General features: G+C 39.0%; 1 protein-coding gene across 4 annotated transcripts in view; it reads right to left on the bottom strand.

Annotated features, from left to right (window-relative positions):
- The window catches only part of CNTNAP5 (contactin associated protein family member 5), an 800511-nt gene that overhangs the window by 126913 nt on the left and 647352 nt on the right, over positions 1-26246 (bottom strand). For all 4 annotated transcript variants that reach the window (XM_081051146.1, XM_081051149.1, XM_081051147.1 and 1 more), the window contains 3 exons: positions 22352-22508; positions 3806-3933; positions 3458-3628 (listed from right to left, as the gene is read on the bottom strand). In XM_081051146.1, the coding sequence (XP_080907272.1) occupies positions 3458-3628; positions 3806-3933; positions 22352-22508 (456 nt within the window). The remainder of the gene's footprint in view (positions 1-3457; positions 3629-3805; positions 3934-22351; positions 22509-26246) is intronic.

Genomic DNA, 26246 nt, shown 5'->3' with positions numbered 1-26246 from the left:
AGACAGATAGACAGACAGACAGATAGATAGACAGATAGACAGATAGATAGACAGACAGACAGACAGACAGACAGACAGACAGACAGATAGATAGATAGACAGGTAGACAGACAGACAGACAGACAGATAGATAGATAGATAGATAGATAGAGAGACAGATAGATAGACAGACAGACAGACAGACAGATAGATAGATACAGATAGACAGATAGATAGATAGACAGATAGACAGACAGATAGATAGATAGACAGACAGACAGACAGACAGACAGACAGACAGACAGATAGATAGATAGACAGACAGACCAAGTACCAGTAGCATTGAAAAGACAATGAACTTTGCCAGGCACTGGCAATTGATTCTCTCATTTCAGGCCTCAAAACAACCCTGTGAGGAAGGCATCATTTTTGTTTCCATTTTATGGATGAGAAAACCAAAAGTTCAAAGAAGTAAAAATACTTTTCAAAGATTCCCAGATAGTGAGTAGAATCTGACTCCAAAAGTAGAATTATTTACCATTTTTTCTCAGTTAAGTATATGTTCTTATATTTTCCATTGTTATATACATTTTTGTTAAGTCTGAAGGAAGTGGAGAGGTAAGCTATACGTTGACGAAGAGGAGAAGATAGCCCCCTTTCAGTAACTGGAACCTTTGTATGCCAGACCTTCACTTCTTTCTCAACACCTTGTGATGCCCCTCTGCTTTATCCCCAAAACAGAACATGGGTTTCATTTGACAAAGTCCTCAACTACCAGATCTGAATTATCAAAAGTCAAACACCACCGAGGACCACTCCCTCCTCAGTCTCTAACCCCTAACTGAAAGCAGTCTTGGTATAAGAAGCCCCCATTATGCAGGATTTCAAGTAACTGAGAGCTTGAATTATGTTGCATTCTGGTCAGTGGGAATCTTGACCTAAAGGAAAAGCAATAAGGGAGAGGCCTTGGAAAGGGGATATAGAGCCCCTGTGTCCTAAGGCACATTTTCTATCTTGCTGCATCTCAGTTTTCTCATTTGTAAAATGGGAATAAAATCAGTAGCTAATTGTCAGGTTATTTATAAATTAAATCTGGTGGAAGTTATATTTTCATCAAATGTAATACCACCTGCATTTAAAACATTTTTGTACAGCCCAAAAGACAAAATACAGTAACAGAGAGTACACATTGGGTAGCGACATATAATTAACACTAAATCAGTGATGACATTTGCTGCCGCTTTAATGAATCAATAGGCCTTGGGGCCTGATTTTTATTAAATGTACATTAAGGTTATTATATTTATATTATAAAATGGTTGGCAGTCAACTCCACGTTTTCAGACCTGGGCCAAGTTTGGTAGGAGGGATCTTATTTCACACAAAAGCCACAGGGTTTCCTCCCATTAACAGTCTAAATTGCTGGCGTTAAAGCAGTTAAAACTACCAATTAAAGAGATCTCTTTTCTTGCATGGATTGTGCTGTCATTGCTAAAGAACAACTTAGTTGCTTGGTGATTTGGAGGAAAAGCGTACAAACACTGCAGCTACATATCTCCTCTAGCCGGTGCTTTTGTCCCTTTCTCTGGATCTCTTAAATTTCCAAGTTTCTGGTGGCAACACGTTACTTATCCTTTCAAGGGTATATGATGTAGTCACATGATTATCGTGATATGGTCAACTGTCTTAATCAAACTATAGGGAACATCTACTTAGACACAGATAAATGAGACACCTGGTGACAAACAGGAGTTTTTATGGCAATGGGTATAACAAGGACAAGACCGTGGGAACGGGCCACACTGTAGGTAAGAAATAAGGGGGCACCCTGAGTGCGGAGAATTGAAAAACAAGCAGAAGCAGCTAAAAGTAGATCTGTTTTTCCTTATTGCCATGCGCCTTTAATTCTAAGTGTCAGTGATAAAACAGACCTCCACCAAAAACATAATCTTTTGTTAGTCTGAGTTCTAACAAAAGCTGATGTCAGTATTAATTTTTAATAATGTACATGAAAGCTTCAAATAGTACTTTTTATTTCTTAACACTTAGTAAATATTATATTCAAGAGGTAAGTTAACACAGAGAACAATAGATAAATTGTTGGCTCCTGAACATACAGACTCAAATATATGTGTTTTCTTTAAAGAGTAAGAACTCAAGTTCTGACTTTTCATTTTTATAATTACTGTGCTATCATTGTATAACTCAAATCTATTGAAATGCACGAATATATATAGTACCACGGTGTTGTGGACACAAATTACATCCAAAGACAGCTCAAGTGTTTTGAAATCCTCAGGAACCCTGTTAGGTTCTACCAAACAGAACAGCAATCTATGCTGAATTATCTGGTAAAAATATTTTAGTGGATTATTTCTGATTGCAGAGGTATTTTGAAAGTTGTTCGAAGTGATTCTGAAAAATACACATGGAAAGTATTACAATTTCTGGAATTTATTATAAAATGGAATTTTTATGAATTTGTACCCAACTTATCCTTATGTTTAAAATCTTTCCTAAAATTTATATAGCTATTGCTTAATGTGAAAAAAAAATATATAAAACAAATCCTTTGATCAATATGAGAGAAGATTGATGGGTGAATCTGATTACAATCTTTTAAACATAGACATGCCAAGAAAATCAATTTTGATGAAGTCATTCACAAATTTGTAGAGGTAAAGTATAAGGGACAGAAATTTTAATGTTATTATTGTTACTGGAACAAACAAACATAGGTATTTTTTCCCTTTTTTATAAAAATCAAATTAATGCAATTGAAAAAGAAATCTATTTTATTTTCCTTTTTGTACTGGATTATTTTTTATTGGCATGATTACATAAACAAGTTCAATAACAGAACATTTCCCCATCTGTATTTCTATCATTTTTCATTTAACTTTGTAATGATTACTGAATATAACCTGTAGATATAGGAGATGGGATGTTAAAAAGTGACCCACGTCCTGGCATCAAATGCACTAGATACACCAAAGTTCATGGTGAAGTGATAGAGAAATGATGGGAATTCTGAGTGGGTAGTCACACACTCCTAGTGATGAGCAATAAGTGAGGACATTACTTTCAGAGCAAAAGTACAACAAAAAAGTGTACCCCAAATCTGAATATAATGCATAAGAATAACACTTTTAGCTTCTCACAGAAATTGTAATGAACAAGTACTATGATGTAGAAATTTAAAGTCACAGGTAAGAAACACACATGGATCAGATAAAGGACATAGCCACAGGTATCCACAGACATTTGGGGAATGTACTATTCTGAAGAGAGAATGACTGATTAAATACCGATAGGTAATAATAAAACATTAGAAGGTGCTAGAAATTGGCATTGCTAATTTATAGATGCCCAGTGAGGTTGATTTAGTAGTACAAATATGAACTTGTTTGTGGCAAAGATAAGACTAAAGTTTCTTCTGTTGACCAACTACATTAAATTCGTAAATGAGGGAACTTACAGCTTATTTCAAGTCGGATGAAGTCTGTAATGCCAAGGTTTTCTAGGAAAACTCCAGATAAAGCCACGGTTTTAAAAAAGAAGGAAATATCAGCGCTGAATTCCGCATGGAAGGTAGGAAAGTGGAGGTAAGAGGCTTCTGTATAAAATGAGACTGCATTCCAGAAGTGTCCTGCAAATGAGAAAATCCTTAAGCATTGGCTCATTGTTTTGGAATGGAGTATAGGAAAGCTGGGCATGTGGAGAATTTTTCAAGACTGGGGAAAACTGCATGGAAAAGGGATAAGGGAATAAAAACATCTTGGGCTTATGTAACACAGAGAGAAAGCTTATTTCCATTAGTACTCACGGTCACCATAGCAACGCAATGGACCAATTCTCCAAGCAGCTTCTGAGTTTGATCTGTTGGTATCAGTGATAACTATCTGGGTGACAGGCAAGTGGTCTTTGAAGGAGAGAAAGCCAGTATCATTTGTCCTGTAAAACATGAATTACAGAAAAAGGAGAAAATATGGATAAACTAGGGACTCTTTACCAAGACTCCTCTTTTCAAAACTGATTTGGGTGGTTCCAGCAGGGTGGGGACAGGAAAGGGGATAACAGGGAGTTTCATCTCATACCTGTGTGTGTGTGTTTGTGAAAGACTGGAATGGCAATTATAAAATCTAAGGCCGGCTTTTAAAAACAAGGAAATTTTACAACTTCCCTAAGTCCTTCCAGAAACAGTTTGTAGAGTTTGCTGCTGCTTGTTCTGGCTAAGCGCACACACCTATCCAGTGCAGTGTGATGTAACATTAAACATCACCTCTCTTGCCATAAAGAAATCAGCTATCTCACAAACTAACCTGAAATAAATTCCATGTGAAATCACTCCGAGGACTTGTTTTAGCCACCTGCCAAAGTATTTAATCAGCTTGGGATGATTCTTATCAACTTTTAACTCTAGGTAAAAACAAATCTTTACAGTTACTGGTTTGTTGCTTTTCATTTTGGTCTATGTTTTAAAGATCTTGGTAGTTAAGAACTCTAGTTTTGTCTTTGCTAATTATGCAAATAGGAAACTGACTGGTCACCCTTTCACAACATATTTAAAAAGGAATAAAGTTAAGCTATTGATTTTTCTCTCTTTTTAAGTTGTGATTTTGAACTCATGGTAAGAACATACCATTAAACTAAGTGTAAAAACAGATGTGCATAAGAAACTGGCATTAAATTAATAAACATTTTGAGGCAGCAACATATTAAAGGATATTTTTCCTACACAACACCCCTATACAGTGGGTGTCAGTATTCTCATTTACAAATGAGGGAACTGAGGCTCAGAGATATTGGGTAACTTGTCTAAGGGCCACCGGGCAGAAGGGGCAGGGGCGTAGTCACACACTTGGTACCCAGCCTATGTGTAAAGTTAACAAGGATGTTATAAACACATGTCAATCTGAGCTGAACTGAATCAGATGAGGCAGTCCAAGGACACACACAAGTGGCCTGGACTCACCCCCCTCGAGCCCCCCGCCTGCCCCATCAGCCTCAGTGAAGCACAGGGCGGGTCATCTTGCCTGTACTGGGGAACTGGGACACAGAGCACCATGCTCCCATATTCAGGCAAAGTATATGATGCAGCAATTTGCTAATAAGAACACAAAGTAGCCAAGTAACATTGGTTCTCTCTCTGTACGCACAAAGAAGTCAACAAAACACTCAAAAATGCTCAGAATCAACATTACATTTCATTATCATTTACATATCACTTACAACTCTGAGTTTAAAGACAAGAAAAATAATATTAAAAAGTATTAATTTGGGAAGCTTAGCAAAGACCAAATAGTGTGATAAAGTGCTTTGGAAGCAGATTTGTCCTGGAATCTCAGGTCCCCAGCTCCTGGCTGTGTTAGTTTAGACAAATCACTTTACTTCTGAGACTCCCCAGTGTCCTCAGTTTTAAAATGGAGATAATGAATATATATCACGGAGATGCAGAGAGGATTAAATGAGATCACATAGTCACTTAGCATGGTGTCTTATCTTTGGTAAATGCTGAAAACTGGTAGCAGTGACACTCATTTTAGTTCTCATCTGGACTAAGACTTTTGTTTCTATTTGAAAGCACGTCTCTGAATGTTACACAGACACAATCAATGTTAAGTCTTCACATTCCAGTATCTTTTCAGGAAGAGATTTCAAACCAAATTCCAAGTAGTGAAAGGAACAGACCAACTCACTCACATCTGCTCCTGAAGTAACTCTGTATTTCTATAGGATTCCTTTCTCTCCATTTTCAATTTCAAGGTGAAATGGTAAATTCTGAAGTCTGCCCATCAATGCTAACTACTGCCTCCCTTACACACTATGTCATCTTGCCTACAACAATTTTCTGTCCTTGTGTCAAAGTGTTGGAATATTTAAATAGCACTCTAACAATAAAAATCTTTTCCAGGTAAAAGGAAAACAAAAATCCTTCACATTTAGTTTGATGTTGCAATTCACATTACCAAAAATACTTTTTATCTAAAAACTAAAAAAGTAAATTAATGAATGAAACCGCTCTCTAAAGTTGTTTAATGGGATAAACAGATACAAAACTCAAGTGCCTACAGGGACCAGGAAAGGAATAAAAATGAGCGAAGCCAGCTTTGTGTTAGATGATAAATGGAACCTGACACACAGCTTCACTCTCAGGGGGAGAGAGAGGAAAGAGAGGAGAGAGAGGAGAGAGAGGAGAGAGAGGGGAGGGAGTGGGGGGGGGGAGAGAGAGAGAGAGAGAGAGAGAGAGAGAGAGAGAGAGAGAGACAGGAGAGGAGAGGAGAGGAGAGGAGAGGAGAGGAGAGGAGAGGAGAGGAGAGGAGAGGAGAGGAGAGGAGAGGAGAGGGAAGAGAGAAGAGAGAGAAGAGAGAGAAGAGAGAGATGGAGACTGGTAGAAAGTAGGTGTTCTATTTAAAGGAAAGAGCCATATCCATTAGTGACAGGTAATTATGCTATTTATGAGTATAAGGTATTATGAGTATAGCCTTCAGCCTTTATACTTATGAGTATTAGCCTTCAGTATTAATGTAAAACTTTTTCATTTTTAAATCTTGACAATGGATTTTTTTTATTTTTTATTTTTTATTTTTTTTTAAGTTTAGGGTGGGAACGAACTAACACTGTACTGGCCAATAAAATGCAGATGAGAAATGTTTTTAGCTTACAGGAAACCTGGGCATCAAGGAGACCTTGCACATGTATTCAAGCTTTTAGGGTCACTATCATGCTGGGTCTCAGCTCTCGCTCCCCGCAACAGAACGCAGGATATGCCGAGACCAAAAAGGAGCCATAGATTGAGGGGGGGGTGCGTACCACTATATTCTTGATGGCGGCTGGTTGAGACACAAAAGCCAACTTCCGGCAGTACCCCAATGAGGGGTCTTCCTGCACCCCCATCTTGCTGGCAGCTGGGCAAGACACAGGAAGTAGGATCAACACAATCCGCAATTCATAATCCACTTGCTAACCGCAATTGCTAGCTACAATCCGCTGTCCCCTTCTCTGCCAAGCAACCAACCCCGTAGCATAGCCACGGTAGTTATATTATTGGCTAATGGATAATCGGTAACAGCTGATGGCCAGCCACAGTGGATAGACATCTGATTACAGTGGCTGGACATCTGATCACAGCTGATGGACATCTGATCACAGCTGATGGCCATCTAATAACCAAGCCAGCACCTTTCAATGTGAGGCCAAGAGCCTGGAAACTATTATCTGGGCCTCTGTCCCCACAATCACATTGAGAATAAGATTGGATTTAATTCAATTTGTGAGTGATAGGTATGATTGAAACCTTTCGAAGCATTAATTGGTAATATATTTAGGGGGTGGGTGGAGGTGGTAGACTTTGGCCATAAGAAAATATACCAATTATGGTGTTTCCTGTTGATAGACCAGGAGTCCACAGTTGTAGATCTGACTTTTTACACTTAACTTTTCTTTATGTTTGAACTCACCTTCGCAAGGGTGAATGCTTTAAGACTTTGTCTTCCTTTGGAATATATGAAACTCTACATTAGGGTAGAGTACTTATGTACTTTTTAGGTACAGAAGTGATTGTGTTATTATTTGAAGACCGGCCTACATTGAATAAATGTGCCTAAACAGACTTATTGTATAATGTCAGTGAGGTTGTCATGCCAGGTGGCATGTGGGGTCTCAGCTCCTGCTCCCCACATAAGAACACAGGACATGGTGAGGCCAAAAAGGAACACCCATGGAGCCATAAACAGGCGAGTCGTACCACTGTAGTCTTGCTGGCGGCTGGGTTGGAGACACAGGAAGCAGGAGCCACACGATCCGCAACCTGCCGTCCACTTCTTTCTGCCAACCAACCTCACTTGCTAACTGCAATCCACCATGCTACTGCAATCCGCTCTTGCTAGCTCAGCCACCATCTTCTTGGAAGCCCCCATTTTTCTTCTAACATAGTCAGAGCAGTTATATTAGTGGCCAATGGCTCACTGGTTATAGCTGACGGCCAACTAGCCACAGTTGATGGCCATTTACTACCTGAGCCAGCACCTTTCCACATGAGGCTGAGAGCCTGGAAACTGCACTCCTGGCTCTGTCCCCACACTCCACCCCTACTGGGTCTCGCCTCACAATCTACGCAAAAAGCGTCTTCAGCGCGAGGGGCCCTATGCGAGGAGCCTGGAAATGAATGCAATATCCTGGACAGAACCAGTCACAGCCAGGGTTTCTCAGGTCAACACCAGTCCTTCTGGCACATCCAGACTTCCTGGGCACAGCCAGGGCTCTCAGGGCACTGCCACTCTCCTGGGCCTCTCAGGGTACCGTGCTGGAACAACAGCGACTCATAGTCCAGGTGCTCATATATTCTCGATGGCTGCTGGTAAAGACACAAAAGCAAACATCCTCCAGTCCCACTACATGGTGGTATGTTCCCAAGCAAACAGTCAAGCGGTCCATTAAATTAGGGATGGAAGGCAATTCCCCATAGTCCATAGTCATTCGCCAGGGCTGTCCTGGGGTGAGGGACAACCTTGACCTCACCCTCATCTCCCACGGAGGACTCAGCAAGCGTTTCCTCCTGAGACTACAAGTCCTGCATTTGGGCTGCCTCAGCAAGAACTTCCCAGCCCACAGGGCCGCAATGACCTTTGCTTTCTCCAGCCTCTGCTGGTTGGGGAACCATGCATGTCTTCCCACCCCTCCACTGGGGTTGTGGGGACAAAGCCCCAAAAAAGCAGTTTCCAGGCTCTCGGCCTCACATAGAAAGGTGCTGGCTCGGGTAGTAAATGGCCATCAACTGTGATTGGATGGCCAGCAGCTGTGGCTAGTTGGCCGTCAGCTGTAACCCGTAAGCCATTGGCCACTAATATAATGGCTGTGGCTACGCTAGCAGAAAGGAATGGGGCTAGCAAGAAAATAGTGGCTGGCAAGCTTGGACTGCTGTTAGGCAGATTATGTAGATCCTGCTTCCTGTGTCTCCAGCCCAGCCGCCAGCGAGAATATATTGGTTTGACTCCCCTATCTATGGCTCCGTGGGTGTTCCTTTTTGGCCTTACCATGTCCTGCGTTCTTATGTGGGGAACGGGAGCAGAGACCCCACCTGCCACCCTGCAGGTCAGGGTCCAACCCTCCAGCACCTACACGGTGTTTCTTATGCTGATCGGAAAGCCATCCACACCGTCTTGCTCTTGGCGCCACTCCTCCTGGTCTTCCTGAGACTGAGTGTTCATACACACAAACTGCTCCATTGCCCTTCAGAGAGCTTTGGCCGGCACCGTACCCTGCTCGCTGTGCCATGTGTCAGGCAGGGTGTGAGGCGGGGTCTCAGCTCCCACTCCCCACATAAGAACGCAGGATATGTGAGGCCAAAAAGGAACACCCACGGAGCCATGGATAGGGGGTTCATACCACTATAGTCTCGCTGGCGGCTGGGTTGTAGACACCGAAAGCAGGAGCCACACTATCCGCAACCTGCCATCCTCTTCTCTCTGCCAACCAGCCCCACTTGCTAGCTGCAATCCACCGTGCTAATTCCAATCCTCGCTTGCTAGCTGAGCCACCATCTTCTTGCTAGCCCCCATCTTTCTGCTAGCGTAGCCACAGCAGTTATATTAGTGGCCAAGAGCTCACTGGTTACAGCTGACGGCCAACTAGCCACAGCTGACGGCCATCCAATCACAGTTGATGGCCATTTACTACCTGAGCCAGCACCTTTCTATGTGAGGCTGAGAGCCTGGAAACTGTACTTGTGGCTCTCTCCCCACAGAGGTCACTTTGGGCCTCAGTTTCCTTATCTTTTATAATACTAATTTGATATTGTTGTACAAATCAAAAGACAATGCATGTAAAACAGTTAATCCACTGACTGTTACATCTTAGGGACTCAATAAATACTTGTTGAAATTCCCAGGAAAATTGGAAATTAAATTGCAAAATACAAAGAAATTTTAAAGGAGAATAAGAAAGGGAGCCCCTGTTGATGAATGATGAATGGCAGGCCAGCCAGAGATTCCAGCATATGGAGGTTTCAAGGACACAAGGACTATAGACACACTGTCCTCCAGGTACACACACGACCTACCTAATGAAAAAAAAAAAAGGTGCATTAAGTCAAACTTAAAAGCTTCTGCACAGCAAAAGAAACTATCGACAAAATAAAGAGGCAACCAACTGAATGGGAGAAGATTTTTGCAAACAGTGCCTCTGATAAAGGGCTAATATCCAAACTATACAAGGAACTCATGAAGCTCAACAACAAAAAAACAAACAACCCAATTGAAAAATGGGCAGAGGATCTGAAGAGACATTTCTCCAAAGAGGACTTACAAATGGCAAATAGACATATGAAAAAATGCTCAACATCACTAATCATCAGAGAAATGCAAATAAAAACCACAATGAGATATCACCTCACCCCAGTCAAAATGGCTATCATCAACAAGACAAATAGTAACAAGTGTTGGAGAGGCTGTGGAAAAAAAGGAACCCTCACACACTGTTGGTGGGAATGCAGACTGGTGCAGCCTTTATGGAAGGCAGTGTGGAGGTTTCTCAAAAAATTACAAATAGAATTACCATATGACCCAGCAATCCCTCTCCTGGGTATCTACCCCCAAAATTTGAAAGCATTTGTATGTAAAGACACATGTGCTCCAATGTTCATTGCAGGTTTGTTTACAGTGGCCAAGACATGGAAACAACCAAAATGTCCTTTGATAGATGAATGGATAAAGAAGTTGTGGTATATATACACAATGGAATAGTATTCGGCGTTAAGGAAAGATGATATAGGAACTTTTGTGACAACATGGATGGATCTTGAGAGTATAATGCTAAGTGCAATAAGTCAGACAGAAAAAGCAGAGAACCCTATGATTTCACTGATATGTGATATATAAACCAAAAACAAGACAAACAAATGAGAAACAAAAACTCATAGACACAGACAATAGTTTATTGGTTACCAGAGGTAAGGGGGGTGGGGGGAGGGAGATGAGGGTAAGGGGGATCAAATATATGGTGATGAAGGAGAACTGACTCTGGGCGGTGAACTCTGGGTGGTGAACACACAGTGGGATTTATAGATGATGTAATACAGAATTGTACACCTCAAATCTATGTAATTTCACTAATAATTGTCACCCCAATAAATTGAAAAAAAAAGAAAAAGACCAGAAAAGTATTTTCAAGAGCAAAAGCATAGCACAGAATTACTCAATGTGGTCTCCTCTGGGTTTATTATCTGAACCTTGGGATTTTGCCAGAGTCAGGATTACAGAGCACGCAGGGACCTCTGCTTTCTTTAGTGGATCATTAAAGTGTGGTGGAAAGTCACATGCTCCCATTGGCTTTCATCAGCCAATTTTAGTTAACTGATGCTCTGTAAGCGTCTTTTAGTAGAATCATCAGGGTGACTGAGCCTATAAAGGGAGTTCCTTTTTCTTCTTTTTTTTATGTCCTTTTCTCTTTTCAGTTACTCAAAAGTAAGAAGTTGAACATTATGCATTTTGTAGGAAAACCTAGGAATTATGCAAAGAACCCCAGAACTTCAGCTCTCTTGGCAGCCCTTGTGGGAATCTCAGTTGATTAGCCTCAAGACACTCGGTCCACCCTTCCCTTGGGTGGATGACATCATGCCTTCCATTTCCCATGGCTGCAAAGGGGCCATGGCCAGTCAGATGCCCAGAAGCAGCTCTGCAAGTCTTAAGTACTGTGTTGATGCTTGCCAATAATTCTATCTTCACTTTGGTTAAGGCAATTGTTTTCTTTTTGTCTTCCTTCTGAGGATATCCAGAGAAAAAAGACATGGGGATTAAATGACTAGAAGCTCAAAATGAGCTAAAGGGTCACTTGGTTGCCAAAAAAAGCAAATGCAAGCATTGACTATAGTCATATACACAAGTCCACACCAGGAGGTAGTATCTATTCAGCCCTGCCCCACACCGACCATACCATAGCTGGAGTCTTGTTTTCAGTGCCTAGCAAAACAAGACAAGTTTGTCTTGAATTTGAAAATTCCAGAAACTATATTTCTTCTATAAACATTCTAGAAACTTGAGACCATAGAGCTCATCTCACGTACTTGTGAGAATATAAAATTAGGTCTTATTAGATGAATGCAGCCAGAGTATACACAATTTTACTTTATTGTTAAGAATTTAAAATGCGCTCAAGATGTTATGGGTATACGATTGATTTGAAAAAACACTACCACCGAGGATTGTGGAGGCATCATTTGATTAATGTGTTCTGGATAGGAACTAAAGAAGCATCAGCAGTGCCATGAAAGTTCTTCATAGAACTCTCCACATCCTTCCTTCTATCTCATCTTGCTCCTCTCCCTTATCCTCCTCAAAGTACCAAAATCAGCCTTTCTCCTTTTGCTCCATGGAAACTTCTCTCACTGAACTGCTAATTTGCATGGAATATGTCAGACCCTAACTTACCTTCTTTCCTTTTACACACACACACACACACACACACACACACACACACACACATTTTTTGTAAAATATATTATATCCCAATATATCCCAATGCCGACTCAGCTCTCCTTTCTATGTTAACATTAGTCATCTCTAACGAATATGCCCAAACTGCCTCCACTTGTCACTTTCTCTAGGAATTGGCAGTACTATTGTCTGTGTTACTCAATTATGTGAATGACCTGGCTGTGTGCCCCTAGTTGCTCAGTCTGGACTCATACAGACCTTCATCTCTCATTTTTCTGCACATCCTCCCTCAATCTTGGTCAACAACTTCCACCCATCTCACTGCCCTATTCAGCTGCCCTATCTTCCTCCTATTCACTGCCCTATCTTCCTCCTCCTGGCCTCAATTTTATTTGGAGGTCTCACTCTGCCTGGGGCTTTGCTTTGGTGACCTAACCCAGCTCCCTGCTGCTAATCTCTCTGCTTGCTTCATTTCTCATTCTTCTCCACACTACACCCAGACACACACTTATAAATGTGAACCAGGATACATGCATGATTGCTTAAACCCTTTGAAGGGGTCTCTATTTCTTACAAGTACAATCCAAATTCCAAGATACTTAACATAACAAATAGTGTGAATGATCCACAACTGACTGCCTCAACGGAGAGAACTGCAAGGCTCATCATACCAGCATGGACCAGGGAGCTGTGTCCTACACAACTAAGCTGAGAAACAACGGCTTGAACCAGAGTCGGGGAGGGGAGGCAGAAGAAGTGGGGAAAATAGTGTGAACAATAAAATGCTATTTATAATCTCAATGGCTGTGGGGATAGAGCCAGGAGTGCAGTTTCCAGGCTCTCAGCCTCATGTGGAAAGGTGCTGTCTCGGGTAGTAGATGGCTTGTGGATGTGGCTAGTTGGCCGTCAGCTGTAGCCGGTTAGGGTTAGCCAATTGGCCACTGATATAATTGCCGCAGCTGCGCTGGTTGGTGAGTCAAGGAGAGTCAGTCGGTCGGTTGGCAGAAAAGTGGACAGCAGGTCTCACGTCGTGTGAATCCAGCCTCCAGTGAGACGTAGTGGTTTGACTCCCCTACCAATGGCTCCGTGGGTGTTCCTTTTTGGCCTAGCCACATCCTGCGTTCTTATGTAGGGAGCGGGAGCTGAGAGCCCGCAGGCCGCCCCACATGACAATGGCCTTTCACAAAGAGGAGTTCATTCTGAAGACCAGGATCCATAAGTTTGAGGCATTGCCTAAGTTGGGGCCTCTATTTCTGAAACCTACTGATGGCTCTGTGGTTCATCTGACAACCTCAGGTCACTGAAGCTTATCTCATCTAATTTTCAGAACAACCCTATGATGCTGTTATAAGCATTCCCTGCCTTGTATAGGAGAGGAATCTAGGTTCAGAAGGGATGGCTAAATTTCTCAGGGTATATCATTTGCAAGTGGAGAGCCCAGGAGTTGAAGGGCAGAGCCTTTATTGAAACCACCACACTCCTGTCCTCCAGGCCAGTTCTCACTCCCACAAAGAGCAGCTCTCTGGTGAGTGTGAGTTGAAGCTGTCATTTCCCACATTTAGTCTGCATCTTCTCAGGGCAGTCCTGGGGTGACAGCACAAGCCCTGAGTCCTTGAACTGTCCTCGTGAATCTCAGACTGACTGTCCCCACTCTGTTCACACAGGTTTTCTCCACATAAGATACAATTCAATTGATTAGGTTTCAGTTTACTAATTTGCAATCATTTTCCAGGCCTATGTTCCCTGAGATTCCACAGGGTCACCTTGACAGGGGTTCTGGGAGTCCACAAACTCTTTGGTTACACATTTACACACAATCGTATTTCTATTGTGGGCAGACCCATCCATTAAGTGAACTTTCAGAGGGCAGCCATGTTTCGGGAGGGGCCTTCAGTGTTCTGTTTTCATTTCTCCTAGAGTTCGATGGCTGGATGATACCCTGGATTATTGTGGTATGCTATTTAATTCTTTATGCTATTGCATATATTTATACTTTTCTTAGAAATTAGTTTAATTTTTATACATAAATGTTGCTTCATATTCTAAGATACTGTAAAATAGAAAGAATAATAAAAATGATGCTTAGCACATTTTTGAGAACGAAATATATGGTACATCTGTTAGATGTACAAATTATTGCTAACTCAGCCAGTTCTCCCCAGATATGTGTGTGTCTGTGTGTGTGTGTGTGTGTGTATGTGTATATATATATATATATATATATATATATACATATATATATATATATATATATATATATATATATATAAATAAATAAATAAAACAGGAACCTGAATCTCAGAGAAGTTAAGTGATTTAGGCTCTATTGTTAATAAGTGACAAATTCCATTTTTTGGGATTTGGGACAAGTCACAAATGGGATTTGATCATCCCATTACATAATAAAATATTACTTAGAGATAAATTACATCATACATCTAGAAAATGAGGGTTCTGCCAGCCAAAGTAGTTACAATTGTGTGTGTTCTAAGTGTGTTACATGTATTAGCTCATAATGTTTTCACTAAAAACCTATATGGTATATGGCATATTTGCAAAGGAAATGGAACTATTTCTCTCCCTCCTCCTCCTTCTCCTGCTTTTCTCCCTCCTCTTCCTTCTTCTTAATGATAAAGACTCTATGCTTTGAAAAAATGCAGAAACAATGGGATTTATTTGCAATTTGCTGAGAGTGTTCCACGGACTTTTGAAGCAGTGCCAGGCATGGTAGAAATGACAAACTCAGAGAAAAAACATGAGAAAGAACACAGTATCACTGGGGTTCCATCAGAGTTCTCGACACCTGGCTAAGTGTTCCAGCAAGTTCTGAGCAAAAAGAGGTTGTCACTGACGTCTCCCCGTGTAGCCTTGTTTTGACTCTGGTGAGTTCTGCATACTCCTGTGGTGCGGGTCCCTCGTCACGGACTGGACCATTTCCCCCCGAGTCAGGGTCACCAGTTCTGAACTTACTCCCCTGTGGTCTGCACATAGTCATAAGGCCCTTAAGTAATTGGGCCACGTCTATCAAAATAGAAAAGGCGGTCATTTAACAACTCTAAGCTAGGAATCTATGCAATAGAAAGAATAATTTTGAAAGTGAAAAAAAGTATAAATCAAGATTCAAAAGTATTCATTGCAGCATTTTTTCTAATGGTGGAAAATCACTTACACAAAAACGGTTTATCATAAAGGAGTGGTAAAATGTGTAATGATAAAACTATACTATGTGGTGTATTATAGCCATGAAAGTGGGCAACAGTGCACTCATTTTCATGCTTATTTAATGATGCCAAGTAAAAGCTCTCCAAGACATATTTTATGTGAAAAAGCAAGTTGCAGAATAATATGATTAATACAATCTCATATTTAGTAAAGAAAAAACAAACTTACATGTTAATAAATATGGTATATGTATAGGAAGATATTTATATGTAGAAGTACCCTACATGCCCAACTATTATTTCTAGGAGTTGGATTTTACATATGGGACAGAAGTAAGATGATTCCAAGTGGTGGTAAAGGATGTGCTTCTACTTCTTAAATTAAATAATCTGAAATATTTAATTTTTTGCAATGATGATGTATCTATTTTTTTTAATAAAAACTCCTAAAATTAAGAAAAAAGAAAGGAAAAACACTTTACTTATGCATTATTAAATACAGACACCTAAATTGGCTGGACCTAAACTGACAATTGTAAGTGAATTTATAGAGTAGTTTGCTATTGTTAGGTGAGTAGTGCTATATCCTTGGCGTTAAGTAGGAAAATTAAAATAGAAGCCAGAATCTTATTGCACATTTAAGTTGAATTATAATATTTTGGTATATGATAATAGTCCAAATCAAAATGTTGTAAAAATATACTATAAAATGCAAATTATCAGTCTTGATACTGACTTTGATTTCTATCTGTACTCACAACTTTGCAATTACCTAAGTAACACGACTCTACAGATAATTTAGAAATAGTATATTTGTACAGCTTGACAGATAACATTTTTAATTGTTTCCACTAAGTATAAAAAAGGAGTATTTTATAGCTATGTGTTTTGATTTTTTTTTTTTTGTAGAACCAACACGTCTTAAATTGTTTATATAATATTAGTTATTTTCCCAATAGATGAGAGGATGGTGATATCATTAAATAAAAACAAACAAACAAGCAAATAAACTTCTTAATGCTACCCCTGGCAAAATATAAACTATTTTATTCCATCTAGAATTCTATGAGATAATGATGTTATACGTTGGTTTTTGTATTATCAACTTCTGGTTACAAGTTCTTTTTCTATATTTTTGCATTATTTCTTCTTGAGTGTGTGATGCCTCCTATTCTCTCCAAACAGTCACATTATAAACATTCTGTCTGAAAACAAAAACAATCTGAAATCCAGTTTGGGGATCATTAGTGTAAATATGCCAGTATCAAGTTGTTCCATGATATATACTTTAAGTGAAAATTTAATGACTAAAACAGCAGACTGTAACTACCAAGTGGAGGGGAAGCACATTTGGCCAGAAGAGAGATTGGGGAGAGAGGAAATAACTCTATTTATTATTATTTTTTCATTAATTCACTCAACAGTTAATGCATGAAGGATATATCATGTACCAAGCATACTTCTCTCCAACATGAGGTAATGGCTTCATTACATTGCTAGGTGCATGTGAAATTTCAGGGACCTAGTCAATACAACCCCATATGAAATTCATCGTTTCTGCCTGCTTGGGGCAAAGTCACTTCCAAAACTCAATAACTAGTGGACTAGTTCATAAACAGATTTAAAAATAGCAAAATTCAATAAGCAGAAATTGTATTTTTTATTTTTTAATGAGCTAAAGCCTTAGTGTGTGCTGAGGTGATCCCTTTCTCTCTCTCAAGAGTCAGAATCCCCTTGGTAATATCTAGGATATTACTAAGTATGAAGAACCCTCATTGAACCACGTCTGGCAATGTCAGGGGTGGAGGTCTTGTGGAAATCAAAGAAGGTCTGAGAAATCAATGAACAGCCTATATGAGGAAACAGCCAAGCCCTAATCCCCTTGTATGTATCCAGCATCCTTTTCCTAAATGCAATTGTCTCATTCATTCTCATGGGAAAGAAATGAAGGGCTTTTGTGGAGATTAAGGTCCTAGGACTGCATTAGACACCAATAACAAAAGTGGAAGAAAAATGTATAGAAAGATAACTTGTGGAGCAGAGTGATCACTTCTAACTACTCTTTGATAACCAGGAGAAAACAAATCTATAGCAAAATGTTTAAACATATCAAAATTTAAACCTTACAACATTTTCACTCCCTATTTTGTGCCACATCTCTTTATACAAGTGTGTAGGAAGAGCAAAGAACTAAATTACTAAAAATCAAATAAATATGTCCGCCTTTTCTTATAAATACAAGAGAGCTTTACTTTAGTACCACCTGGATGTTTGAATGAGAAAATCCCCATTTGGCGCATGTGCCATCACCAAGAGGCACATTTTGGACCACCTACCTGCCTCCTCCAACTTGCCACCCAAGCCATCCTTTGTATTCCTGTACAGCCATAATCTGTAATCATGCACTATCATTTTTTTATATCCATCTACAATCATTCGTTGTATCTCTATTAGTATCCCTCCATGGGGATGACGGTTTTTCCATTTTCCACACAGCCCAATACCTTCCTGTACTAGTATCTCCATGCTGAATCTATCATTGGTTTTCTTTCCTACTTTCAACAGTCCATCAGTCCAAAGTAGTTAGATAAGAAAATACCTGATAAGGAGGATTTCAATAGGTTGAATCACTAAGTTGAAGAGAGATGTTCCTTTGCAAACAATCATTGACTATCAAACTGTTATTCATGACAAGTTTTCTCATTTCTTCTTTTTTCCTTCCTGCTTAATTCTTTGTCTGGGGTATAAACCCCTAGAAAAGTGACTCCATAGTACACCTGATTTAGATGTTTAGCTGGGGCTTCCCTGAACTCTAAGAAGGGAACTGTGCTTTTGGTATTCATTAAGTGACTTCTTTTTTTTCTCCCTCCACCCATATCCATTTTCTGAGCTGCCTCAGTTTAACCCATACTCACAACACACTCCTTTTCCTTCTTTAGTTAGGTCTCATTGAAATATATGACCACAGATTATTCAGTTATGGAGGAGGTTTACTAAAGTATTATCAATTACCAGAGGCTTAGAAGGTAGATGAGACTGAACAGCCTGACATTGCAGAAAGAAAGATACACACTGCAGTGATGTTACTTGAGAGGCTCAGGGAGAGGTCTCACTGTCTGCCATGAGTCAAAATCCCAACTTAGCAGCTCCTTGGGTGTAGTCAGCAAGAGCAAACTTGGATTCAGCTGGAACCCAACTCTGCCCTTTTAGTCATGTGACCTTAACCATTTATTATCTCAGAGCCTCCATTTCCTTTTCTGGGGAAAGGAGATTATGAACCAACCTCAAGATTGTTGGGGTGATTATATGAGATAGTTTAAATAATAAGAAAACTTCAGTGTCTTATAGATTAACACTTTTAAGTGACATTATCTAGGAATTGTAATATATTAAACTGCTATCTAGTAGTTGCTATAGCAGCCCAAATCAGTTTTCAGATTCACTTTACCAAGAGCAGAAACTTAGGGAAACTTTACAAGGGAAAATATCTGAGGTTTCTTAGGAGCAGCAGTGATACTTAAAGGGGCATGATTGTCTGAAACAAAAATCTGAAATATGTGGAAAGCCAGATTGATCACACGTTAACAAAGAATGAGGCTGAAAAATGTTAAGTAACATGATTAACTACTTCACAATTTTGTTATTTTTTTTCCTTTTGGTACTTTTCCTTGTGCAGTAAATAATAGATTTGAATCAATAAAAATGAATGCATTTTTACTACGCTCTGCTGTGTTTTATACTTGACAGTATAGTCTATTTCTGCAATCCTTTTTACAAAGCTTTCTCATTGTTATTTTACATACAAGGAGCTTTATGATCTGGATTTGACTTCCTTCCCTGCCTTCATCTCTTCTAAATTCTTCACATGAAAACTGCAACAAACGTACCTACAAGCTTGTGTTTGGGGAAAGTGGTGATTTTTATATTATTTCACAATTCCCTGTCTGAGCACACAGAGGTTTCACCTACCTGTACTAAACTAATCTTAGGTGACCTCTGATTCTTCGAAATTTACCCCTTTCCTTGAAATCTAACTAATCTTAGCCCATACGTCTTAGCTCTACATCTGGGATGATCTACGTTTATCTTTATTATAAAATTCATCTCACTGGTCCATGTATTGCTAACTAACTAGCTTTTTTCTTTTTACTGTGCTGCATATCCCTCAAGGTCAGGGACTATAATGCTCTTGACTTTCTCCGCACAGTGGACTCCCTGTCTGGTGCACAGCAGGCACTTGGTAAACATGTGAAAATATCAGATGGAGTAGTACATACAGTTGCTTCTATAACCAATTATTTTCCTGAATCATTCGCGACAGACTATGACTTGTCCTAAGACAATGAGTGAAACCCAGAAGAGTTAATTCAGAATCTCAGCCTCTGCTCCCTCATGATAATGACAGAGTGGACGTCCCCATCTCACCTGGATTTTGCCCTGAGATGCCTAACATGTTCCTCTGGTATTCCCCCGGGTTGAGTAGGCATCTTTACAAAGGGAAGGTCAAATCATTTCTCTTGATCTTTGGTAGGTTCATTGTTGAACAAAACCAACATCTAAAATTAAATGCTAATGCCCTAATAGAGGTCACTTGCCACCAAAAGTGGCAGGTGATGGGGCTTTCCCCCGGCTCCAAAGAAAACGGGAAGGGTTATGAAATATGCAATAACTCTGTTGATAGGTGTATTGATGGCCCCAGAGTTTAAGGAAAAGATGTTTTGAAGAGCTCTTCTGGGTATAGCCTAGATGATGAAGTTAAGTCAACATATGAGGGGTTCAAAATTCAGTGAACTAGTGAGACAATCAAAGGAGGAAGAAGCTGAATTCTGAGGAGAAGCGATGATCAATGGAAAGTGCTGTTTAAAAGAGTGTGGAGGTAATTCAACGTGATAGTCTCATCTTCTACTTTTAAGTGATGTGATGTCATTCTCCACCCCTGCCTCTCAGTGTTCAGTCAATTAAACTCAGCCCTGGTCAGTTGTTCTCTAGCAAGGGAAGGCATGAAGGCGGTATGAAAAGGGCTCTATATGAAAGGACCACAGCGTAAGGAATGAAACAGTAAGCAAAGATCAAAATTCACCCCAAAATAAAAAGGTAATTAGGAAAAAACTTCCTCTTCACAATAACTTTCCATATTCTACTTCCAAAACAACTTCAATGATTATACACAAAGAAATGAAGATGTTTCCATTCAAGTCGGCACATCTATAAATGTCTAACATCTTGTATAATGAATTAAATTTAAACAATTTAAGAAAAGAGTAAATTTAAGCTTCTAGTTGCAGAGAATTTTGAACATGTTTTCCTGGCAATGCAACTGTGTAACCCTTCAACATATAGCTCTCAAGTTTATAGATGCCATTTTTTGATCACTTCTTCTCCTCAAAGTCCTCCTCAAAGGTAAATGCATTTATTCATCTAACTACCACTGAATTTCTACTGTGCAGGAGTAGGTCTTGAGGGACATAATGTTAAAAGAGACATAGTCTCCATTAAGGACATTGGATTTACAGGTATCCATAATACTATGATGGAAGTCACTGCAGGGTAAAGGGGGGAGGGCAAAAAAGGGGACTCCATCCTACCTTCAGTCAACTTCATCTGAATTAACATATGTGAATAATTCTAGGTTAGGAGAAGGCACCCAAGTAACTTGCCTTGGGGCCCAAGCAGCCCTACAGCATTCTGAAAGAGTGGTCCATCTAGTACGACCTGACGGAAACAATGATTTGGTCCTTTCCTCACCAAAATGAGATTTTGACTCAACCTTAAATTTCATTTGAAACAGTTCCTCCTGTTTAAAAGTGAAAGAAAAGTACTGAAAATACATTTCAACTGAAATGTACAGTTGTAATACAACTGAAATGTATTTTCAATTGAAAATACATTTCAATTGAAAGCAGCTTGACATAGGAATTCCTAATTATCTGGAGCAGCATTTGATGAAGCAAGCAAAATTACAAAGCCAAAACGAAAGGATGCGTTAACTTCAGTCAAAACAAAAGTGGGTTGGAAATAATGTGTGCATTAGTTTTTGTAATCAATACAGTGAAAAACAAGCCGTTCACCTGGGGAACAAAGGAAAAGTAGATGTTACAGGCATGGGGGAAAGAAACTAAACTGTATCTGATAGGTCATTTGGTGTGGGAGCGTGAGAGACTCTGGCCTCAGCTATACCCGAGTTCAAATTCTGGATCTGTCCAATCGATGTGTGTGACCTTGGGAAATTTATTTAACTTCCCTCCAATCCACATTCCTCAACCTTAAGATGAAAAAATGAGAAAATTATAAGGAATTAATAGGTTGTTATTGGATCAAATAGATGCTCATTAAATATAAATTCCCTTTGCTATATTTTTATTGGTGGTAATAAGGTAGGCTGGTGATTGAAACATCAGTGGGAATGTGAGAATGAAGAAACAGTCTGTATAAATTACACATCCCTGTCTCCAACATTCTCTCCTAAAACCTATACTCCGTGCATTAGAGAAACACTGACTAAATCACAAAGCTAAATATTACATACCATTTCTTTGTTTAAAATAGCTGGTTCAGAATATAAGGAGATGATGATGGGACAAAGTACTTTATGTTACAAACCTCAGTAAAAGCCTCAGTAAAAGAACTAGCACTGGAAATTTTCAGTTAAAAACTATCACATTCCTTAAGGAGCCCAAGTTCATATTGAATGTCTCATCCATGTTCTTTTCTCTTAGGAGAAATGTTATGTGTCTATTAACGTGCTTCCTCACCAATGGCAGAAATCATGATTCCCATTACCATTCATCCTTGTCAGCGTCACAATTGCAAAAGTGCCGAATATCCAGGCAAATCTCATCCAGGCCACATTCGCATTGCTGAACTCCAGGAGGAGCACCTCCCCAGTAAGGGTGCCTCTCCTTGGACCGCCCAATCCACCAGGTAAATGGGACTCCATCTAGAAAACAAGGGATTTCACAGGTCAGAGGGGAGCAAGCCTGGAATTGCACAGCAGGTAGCACAGAAATTAAAATAAAATGTCTTGAAGAATACATATCTATCCTTCCCCTCTGTAGTTCTTTCTTCCTCTCTCTCTCTCTCTCTCTCTCTCTCTCTCTCTCTCTCTCTCTCTCTCTAACTCCCTCTCTCTCTCTCTCTCAATCTGTCTCCTCTCTCTTCTTCCCTCCCTCCTTTTCTCCCTCCCTTCCTATCTTTCTTTTTATCTCTCTGTTTCTTTCTCTGTGTTTTTCTCTATATATCTACATATCTATACATGTTTATATATACATACATATACATAAGGTGCCAAAAAATGTATACACATTTTAAGAATGGAAAAAAAAACTGCATTAAAATTATGCTGATGGTAACCACTTTAAGCACCTTTTGTAATTGCAGAAGACAAACATGACTTGTGTTCATCTTTTGTTATTGGTATATATCGAGTATTACATTTTAATACAGTTTTTTTCCCCTTTCTTAAAGAGTGTATACATTTTTTGGCACCCTCTGTGTATTTATAGATATCTATGTCTATATACTTATGCACATATAACCAACAAGTTCATGGAAAGTATTTACTAGTAGGATATTGATTAATCACAATGCTCAGAGGCAGAGTTAAAACTTAAATGCTCACCAAATCAGACAAGTATCACAACTGAGTAAAGTGGGCCAGATTTCAGAGCAAAACATTATAGACACAAAAATTATTATTTTTTTTTTGAAAATACCAAAGGGAAAACAATCCTTTGAACACTGTATTTAATACATATAAGGCTGGTCTGTAACCTCCAGTTTCTGGCTTGCAAACTGATTTTAAGTCTTGTCTTTGTCAATTTCTTTCCATGAAAAATTTAGTAAAATCTGGTGGAGATTTTTGTTTTTTTTTTTATGACTGGGAATACTTCAGTACATTAAAATTATTATCCATAAGATGATAATGTATCCAAAACCACAGGTGTGGGCAAAGGTGGAGATGCTTAATACATCATTAGGCTGAATGGAGTTAGGTCTAGGTTCCCTTTGAAAATTGCTGTTTTGTTTCTGTTGAGTATATGCATATAACGGCCACTTAATATATATTTTGAAAATGAAATAAATATTTATTAGGGTCCATTTTCATAATTTGGCATTTTAAAGTAGAATAATAATACAAAACAACAATAATATTGTCTGAGAATGCTACTATGGTGAAATTTTGCCTAGTCAGGATTTGATTTTTACAAACATATAATTGACAAATTATGCATCTATACAAATAGCAACAACTTTCCCTGAATTTCTTTCAGGGAATGTCCCATGAAAGTCACTGCTAATGTCCCATGAAAGGCACTGGGGCATGAAGGAAGAGAAATGCCAATGTGGATTTTCCAAGAATATGTAGGTCATGAGAAAAAAAATGGCGAAGGTGCTATGAAAACCACAAGTATCTTAGGGGTGATTATCAGGGGCAGTATAGCCTGAAGGACTATACTCATTCGAAAATTTTACTCTTCATTCTGCCTAAAATGTTATTGAAGCCCATTTGTTATCTTTCAAAGTCAGAATTCTAGTTAGAGATGTCTGTTTAGCCAGTGTCTTTTTAAAGAAAGAACTATTATAAATGGTGAATCTGTTTCCCTAGTTTCAAACAACTATAAATCATTGAGTACTATTTCAAATGAATTGCTTGCTTTCTAAATCAGGGGTGTCCAAACTGCTGCCCGCAGGCCAACTGCAGTCCACAATCCATTGTTAATTGGCCCACAGCAAATTCCAAAAATATATTTAGTTTACTTAAATAAACTAGGTGAGGCAATAGTACTTCACGTCTTGTGAGTGGCCCGGCTGTTTGTTTATTTTACTGCATATGGCCCTTGGTAAAAAAACGTTGAAAAAAGTTTGGACACCACTGTTCTAAATCCTAACTCACATAAGCTGCACCCAAGTGGCCTAGAGATATGGTGGGTTTATTCAGAGCATAAAGCTCTTTCAGGACTGGGGTAAGCTTAGGTGGATCTACTCAGTGTGTGAGTCCAGGAAACATAAGGGTAAACCATTGTGTGCTTGAATATGTTTGTCCATGTTTGCTTTGGGTCCAAAAAATGAGAAAGTATCTCTCCACTTTTCCCGTCTTCTAGTGCTGCCCAGATCTCTCCCCCATAATCTAGAATCCATATCAAATAGTAAAGTTCAATGTTACCATGGACTATTTTTGTATATGGGCTAAACCAAGTTTGTAATCATATTAACAACATCATTATTGAGGGTATGAGTTCTGGAAAACCAATTTGTGCAGAGCTTCCGGTACATGTACCACCTTGTGGTAGTTTTACCAATTCTCATTTGGTGTCTTAAGCCCCTTAAAGTCCCATCAGCAGCCAAAGGCTTTGTATTGTTTTGAATTCATCAGTGTCTTACATCACGAAAGCTTGCTGCCGCCTTCTCATGTCTGACAATAAGATACAGGCTGCAAATTGTTTTAACTGATTGACTGTTAATGGGCAAGGAGAAAGGAAGGGGGAAAAAGAGAAAACACACACGCACACACGCACACACCCACACACACACACATTTGAAAGCAGAAGTTGGCTGCTAAATTTTCCTCTCAGATGTCCTGACTTTGTGTTTCATTCTCTGTGGAATACTAGATGGAGCACAACACATGTGGAAACTGAGGATTAAAGGTGGGACATATCGGCCTTAATTCATGACTCTACAGATGGAGGTACGGAGAGAATCTATACCCTAGCTGTGAATTTGGTCCATTGGATAAATTGAATTTATTTTCTCCTGATAGAAAGTTCTTTCAAAAGTGAGAGAACAAAGCATCATATATTATATATGTTACATACATATATATATATAATATATATATATAATATATATATATAATACTACATGTGATATACATATGCCATATATATTATATTATGATATATGTGATATATATCATGTATGGTATAATATATAATGTATATTATAACACATTATATGCATATTATAATATATAATAGATCTTCAGTATAACACATACATATATGTAATTTTATATACATGTTACATATATTCATTCAGCAAATATTACTGAAGATCTACAGTATTCCCATAACTATTCTAGACACCTGGGCTAATTCAGTTAAACACCAAAACAAATAAACAAGCAAGTTAAACATGCCCTAAAATATGTACAATGTAATTATGGGGAGTAGACAATACAAATAATTAAATAATTTCAGTATTTAGAAAAGCATAGGGCTATAGAAACAATATTTTAGGCCAAGTAAGGGTAAGTTGTGTTGTGAAGAAGAGTGTGCTAAAATTTTAGGGTGGTCAGGGTAGAACTTCATAAAAAAGATAAATTCTGATCAATACTTAAAGGCAGGGAGGGATTTGCGTGGAGAAGAGCATACGGTCGATGTAAAGGCCTGGAGTAAATGAAGGCATTTCCTGATTTCTATCACCAGTATTTTTTGTTTTGTTTTGTTTTGTTTTTAAATTAAATGTATATGAGTGATGTTAATTAATAACATATATAATTTTCAGTTGTACAAGCTTATAATTTAATATCTGTACACCCTGTTGCATGCTCCCAACCCAAAGTCTAGTTTTCTCCGTTACCATGTATTTGTCTTTATCCACTTCAACCTTCCCCCACTCTCAATCTCCTCTGGTAACCACCATTCAGTTGTCTCTAAGTATGAGTATTTTTGTT

The sequence above is a fragment of the Rhinolophus hipposideros genome (genome assembly GCF_964194185.1).
Source record: "Rhinolophus hipposideros genome assembly, chromosome: 6".
Lineage (NCBI taxonomy): Eukaryota > Metazoa > Chordata > Mammalia > Chiroptera > Rhinolophidae > Rhinolophus > Rhinolophus hipposideros.
The sequence above is the reverse complement of the archived record's forward strand: the minus strand, read 5'-3'. Positions and strand labels throughout refer to the sequence as shown.